Here is a 6,484-nt window from a genome sequence, read left to right on the forward strand (position 1 = left end):
TAGCATGACTCTGTCCAAAGATAAAAGAAAATACACCTACCAGCACCTCTAAAGCTCATTAATTAACACATTGTTTATTGTTTCTTTAATTCGTTAACAAATAGAAAAGTAAAAATGACAAGTTGTGGTTTCAGGGGCAGTTGTGTGTTTTCACTATTTCTTGACAAACTTGACAAAACTCATTGTAGTATTTCTCTTTTTGAACAGATTAAACAAACAAGATACAACATGTTGATTAGTGAGATTTAGACGTGTTGGTGGATGTGGTTTTTAAGTTTGGACAGAAGCAGGCTAGCTGTTTCCATCCGTTTCCAGTCTTTATGCTAAGCTACGCTAAACAGACTTCAGCTCTGTACTTAACAGACATGAGAGTTGTTGTTATCATGTTATGTAACTGGTCAAGAAAGCAAACAAGCTTAATATTCTCCAAAAATTCCAAAAACATTTTCCAAATATGACTTAGATGGACTAAGATAAGATAGGAAACTTTATTTATCTCAAGGGAAATAGTTGTGCAGCAGTTGCAGTACAAAATAGGAAAGAGTGCAACTATAAAATACACACAATATTTAATTAAAACAAGTTAACGGTAAGGATCATTCTTGGTGAGTTGCATATAGAAATGTATGTAATATCAGATCTGAAGTACAGGTAAGTGTTTATGGTTAATATGTTCATGATTATGTCCGTTATGAGTTGATTGTAATCCACAGAGTGTATTCAGATGAAAGTTCACCTTGAATCCTCCTTTATTTGTTGTGCTTAATGATGCAATCTGAGCAGTTTTACAGACTTCCTGTTTTTCCCTCGAGGCACCTGGAAGTGAACTGGAGTTTCACTCTAGCAGCTCCGCCCTCCTGCTCTCAATCCTCCACTTCCTGCTTCCACTTTGTCCTTCGAACTAAGTCAGACTGCACAGATGTGACTTTACCTGCATCTGGAAACAGCAGCTGGTGTTTCATTCAAACAAGTGGAGCAGACGACAGACTGTAAGTACAAATACAACTGATCTGAATCTGCTGCAACAAGTCAGAACTCCTGGTTTACGGTCAGCAGCGTAAAGTCATATTTAACAACTCATTTTTAACTTATTTTATTTACGCATCGTAGCAGCTTGTTGTTGAGATTTTAATGTCGTTCTTGGTTTGTGAAAACTTGTTCAGATAGAAAACAGCAGAAGAAGAAACGCTGCTGTCGTTAATTCAGTTTACAAACTTCCCAAACTGGAAAAGCAACAGAACATTTTACAGCACTTCCTGCTCTGACACAGTTTGTATGGAGTCTCAAGTGTGCCACTGGAATAAATATAAACTTTTACAGTATTCAATTAAAATGAATAAACTGGTGGATTTAAAAAAAATCTATTATAAATTAATCAATTACATTTGCATTTAGACAGTTAATTTAAAAACAGTAGAAATCAGTAAATATATTAATATAAATATTTTTGAATTTGCTAGTATTTTTTTTTCCTTATTCTGTCTTTAACTGACAAATTAATAATTGGATTTTAAAATGAAAAATTTTACTTTGTTCAGTTTATTTATTTTGATTGATTATCTAATTTGCCTCTTTTTAATTTAATTTTGATGAATTTAAATTAAAGCGATCATGAAATGGAAACTGCAAATTATTAAAACTGAGAGATTAATTGAGATTTAATATTTTTAATATTTTTATTTAAGAAACTTAAAACACTTAGCCTTTTCACTCCCCCCCTCTCCCCCACTGCCTAGACAAAATTTATTATTAAAAATAAAAAAAAGATAAATACAAAAATTAAATAATGTAAAAAATAATGTAAATAACCAAAAGCAAAATAAATAATACTAAGATAAAATAAAAGTAAATAAATGAAAGATAAAAAATCCAGCAAACACACAATTAATAAAATAAAACATACATACAGATTAATTGAGATTTAAAAGTCTTTTTAAGTTTATTTTGAGTCTGGGTTTCTTTGTGATTTGGATTATAAAATGGAATCAGACCGCAAATTCAGTTATATTTAAATTTTTATTTAATAAAATTTGATGTGTAAATAAGTAACTGTTTACTAACAATTTCGCCTTATAAACTTAAAAAGTGATAATATGTTAATGTTGTGTTTCCAGCTTGTTCCTATGTCTACAAAGAGGCAAAACAACATCAGTTATTGCAGATTAAAGTTTATTAATCCATCTCTTAAATGCAAATTAAATTAATACGTTTAAATATTCCAGTGGCTCTCTTCAGCCTCTATAAATTTAAAACTGTTTTTTGCCAAAATTACTGCTCAGTATTCAAGTGAGACTTTTTTGTCAAGAGTTGCATTTATTTAGATTTGTACCTAATATTTTACATAAGGATTATCAGCAAGTTTTTAATCTTTTCTGTTTTTCGTACGCAGGCAGAAAAACTTCAAACTTCAGCCTCTTCATTTTGTCTTTTTTGGAATTAACCATCGATTTTTGGATCTTAAACTACGTCCGACGACCGAACACTAAACTTTCATCAAGTAGAAGACGTCACCACAGTTATCGGGTGGATTATTGTGAAAGAAAAAAACATAAACAATGGAAAACTTATTTGATTTTGAAGGCGGCTCTGTGGCCTACGGCGTATTTACCGCTTCAACTGACCAAAAAGACGAACTCATAACAAGTCTGACGTCTTTCGTACGTCTCTACGGTCAACGTAGAGATTATCTTCAGAGAGCTTCGGAGAGCTTCACACTGGCGGCTGCTCGACTTCATGACGAACACGAGGACATTGCTGAGAATAAGCCGGTCCGATGTCTGTTCAGTGTGTTCGGAGGAGTTCTCGGTGCAGCTTGTGGTGCTGTAACTGGTGGAGTCGGGGGGGCATTGGGGGCAGTTAGTGCTGCAACTTGCACCAGGTTTTGTGGCCATATTAACGCCCTCGGTGCAACGTTCGGCTTTGTCGGCAGCGTGTTAGGTGGTGTAGTTGGAGGAACATTCTGCGGCGCTGTCGGCGGTGCCGTCTGCGCTGCAGCTACTGGTGGTCCAGTTCATGGTGTAGTCAGCGATGTAGCATGGTTCACCATCGGCGGTGCAACTGGTGGTGCAATTGGTGGTATTTTTGGCGGGACGGTCGGCGCAGCAGGCGGCGCAGTCGGTGGTGCTTTCGGAGCGTTGTGCGCTACGAGGTTTGCAGTTTTTTTAGTTGGTCATTTTTGTAGAAAGAAAGATTCAAAAGACGAGAAAACAAAGTCGATGAAGGTGAAGATGATGCAGAAAAGTGGACATTTCAGTGAAACTATCAAACCGCTGGTGGACGAGCTGAAAACAATCAAAACCGTTAGCGACAAAATGGCCTCCGCTGCTGCCGTGCGCGGCGTAGCTGGACAAACCGCCAAGACTCTGACTTCTGTGACCGCGATGGAGAAAAGTATCAGTGACTCTCAGAGGGCCTCCGATCTGCTGCAGTTTGTCTCCAGCGTTGAAGAAGCAGCGAGACAAAGCAGGAGAATCACAGAGGACCTGGAGACGACGAGAGCAGAAGTGGAAACATATCTGGTTTCAACGAGGAAACTCTGAGGCTGCAAAACAAGAACTGGAATAAACCTGTTGAACTGCATTCAAACAGAGAATTATGTAGAAGATAATATAAGAACTCAATTATCAGTTTGATTCTGTATTAAAACATCACTCACAGTTTGTACGGAGTTCTTCAGAATGAATGAGTTTTATCCTCCATCGCTTACATTGGAGTTAGGAAGAGATCTCTTAATGACCTTTATGAACAGGAGGAATGATTACAGTAACTATAAACACTTTCATTGTAAGTATGGGCCTATGGAGGACAGAACCTGCCAAAATAAATGAATGAATAAATAAATGACTCGATAAATAAATAAATAAAAATGTCGTTAAATGTAGCAAAAATATTACAAATAAATGTAGCCATTAATTAATTGATAAAATGTGACATAAATTGATATTTCTGTTTACTATTCTGTCTGTGTCCCTTTTATTTACATTTATTTTTACTTATTTGTTTTTGCACTTATTTTTATTTTTTATATGTATTTTTAAATGTATGTATTTATGCATTTATAGCATTTTTGCCTCATTATGCAGCAGAAAAGTAAATAAGAAGTAAATAAGGGTTGAAATGCAAAGGGAAATCCATGCATAAATAAATAAATGCATAAATACATAAATAAATATGTACGTTTAAAAATAAATAAAAACAAAAGAAGAAATATTTTAATAAATAAAAAATGAAAAAATAAAATAAAATAATTAAGTAATAAAAAAATAAAATAAAAATAGATACAGAAATAAATAAATAAGGGAATTAATACAAAGATAAATAAATAAAGAAGCAAATTAAAACAAATATCAATTTATGTCACATTTTATCAATTAATTAAGGGCTACATTTTTTAAAATATATATATATTTTTTGCTACATTTAATGACATTTCAGTGACAATAAATTTCCTCTGAATTCTGTATTGAGCATCATTGCCACATAATGTCCCCAAGTCCAAGCTGACATATTTAAATGTCTTGTTTTGTCCGACCACTTGTCAAAACCCCCAAATAATTAGTGAACTATAATTTTTTTAAATCATCTTATTTTAGAAGCTGCAACTAATCAATTTTTTGCTTGAAAAATTACTGAAACAATTAGATCATTAAAATAATTTAAGAGGAATGCTACGGCACAATCGACAGACAGAATATACATTTGTGATTGATGTTGACTATTAAATGTTAACCCATTTAAGGTACTATAGTTTAAATCATCAGTCATAACTTTAGGTTTCTATTTTAGAGGTGGAAAAAATATCCGCTGATAAAGTAAATACTCAGAGCTCTGACTGTAAGCGTCCAGATAAACTGGAGTAATTGGCCACACGAGAGCAACGTTCAGGAGAAAATCTCAACAAGATTTCGTTTTGTTTTTTTTAAATCTTTGATGGATTAAAGATCTGCAGAGGGCAAAGGTCACAAGCAGAGAAATAGTCTGTTTTCCTGCCACAGTTTCCAAACTCTAAACTCCTTCAAAGAGCAAAAATATATCAGCGAGGGTCAAAAAGTGTCTCTCAGATATGAAGCGCTGGCTTCTTCTCAGCTGGTTATTTTAGTGTCTCTGTCGTTCCTCCTCTCTTCCTCTCCGTTTAAACGTCTGAAACTGCAGTTATAATGTTGAAAATGTAAAAGTGCTCTGTTTGTGCACGGCTGCAGGTCTGTGTAATGTACTCGACTGCATCTGCTGCCTCCTTTATTAGAAGTAACTTTAATCTCCTTTCAACAGACGAACATCTGGCAAACCGTTTTCAGTGTCTGCAAATGAACTCTAAAACTCAAAGTTAGAAGTTGTTACGCAGATGGACGTTTAAAACACACACAAGGGGAAGATAATTAAAACAGCAGCGAGTCTCATTTCAACAGACCAAAAAAACATTTTCACACATTTGTGATTTCTTTCTTTGTGATTTTAAGCATGAGATTATAAGAAAAATGTTACACCATTACAAAAATAAGGTTGTAATTATAATAAAAACAATATGCAAATATGTTTGATGTAATGCTATACGATTGAAAATAACATGCTGTATATCAGACAAGTATTTATTATTTTTGTAAATATTCATTAGAAAAATTAATAAATAATTGTGTTATATTTTAGTCAAGAGAAGATTGAAAATAACTCCTTATTCATAATTAAAAATAATTGAATGCTATATTTTAGTCAAGATAAGATCGAAAATAAGGTGCTGTATATCATACAATTATGTTTTATTTTTGGAAAATTACATATAAGAAAAATGATAAATAATTGTATGCTTTATTTTAGTCAAGATAGGATTGAAAATAATTCCTTATAAATAATAATAAAAAATAATTATATGTTATATTTTAGTCAAGATAAAATTGAAAATAACGTGCTGTATATCATACAATTATTTATTATTTTTGGAAATATTCATAAAGAAAAATGGTCATGAACCAAGACAACTTTCCTGCACTTTATTAATGAATTCAAAATATATAGAACCATCTTACCAAAAAGCCATTAAGACCTTTAAGTTATTAAATCAATATAATCTGATGCATGTAACACAAACTCATTATGAAATGTAAATGCACATATTTTTGTTTTCTATTCTTTTTTTTCCTAATTGTCTGTGTATGTGTTTGTACCTCTGTTCATGAGCATGTGTTCAATAAAGAAATACAAAAAAAAAAAAATAAGACGGACTTCCGGTTGAGCGACAGCACGTGAAGACGTGTCAGGCGGAGCGCGCCACCAAACTTGACTTATCAAAGCAGAAATACATTCTCGACCAGTGTAAAGTGTCTCTGTTTAATTATAAGTGAAAGGGGAAGATACAATAGCACTAGAAGCAGCGCTGTAACGTTAGTTTAGAACTTGACGGACCATGCCGCGACACAAGACACAAGAAGCTAGCATGCTAGCAGCTAGCAGCTAGCAGCTAGCAGCTAGCAGCTAGCAGCTAGCAAGGAGA

At 33.6% G+C, this 6,484-nt stretch overlaps 1 protein-coding gene across 1 annotated transcript; it reads left to right on the forward strand.

Moving 5' to 3' along the window:
- Positions 1 to 492: 492 nt before the first annotated feature.
- Positions 493 to 3,916, forward strand: LOC119479028 (keratin, type I cytoskeletal 14-like). Its single transcript, XM_037754212.1, has 2 exons — positions 493 to 989; positions 2,390 to 3,916. Exon 2 carries the CDS (start codon positions 2,556 to 2,558, stop codon positions 3,537 to 3,539), a length of 984 nt encoding a protein of 327 aa, XP_037610140.1. The 5' UTR covers positions 493 to 989; positions 2,390 to 2,555; the 3' UTR covers positions 3,540 to 3,916.
- Positions 3,917 to 6,484: the final 2,568 nt, after the last annotated feature.

The sequence above is a fragment of the Sebastes umbrosus genome, chromosome 20, assembly GCF_015220745.1.
Source record: "Sebastes umbrosus isolate fSebUmb1 chromosome 20, fSebUmb1.pri, whole genome shotgun sequence".
Taxonomy (NCBI): domain Eukaryota; kingdom Metazoa; phylum Chordata; class Actinopteri; order Perciformes; family Sebastidae; genus Sebastes; species Sebastes umbrosus.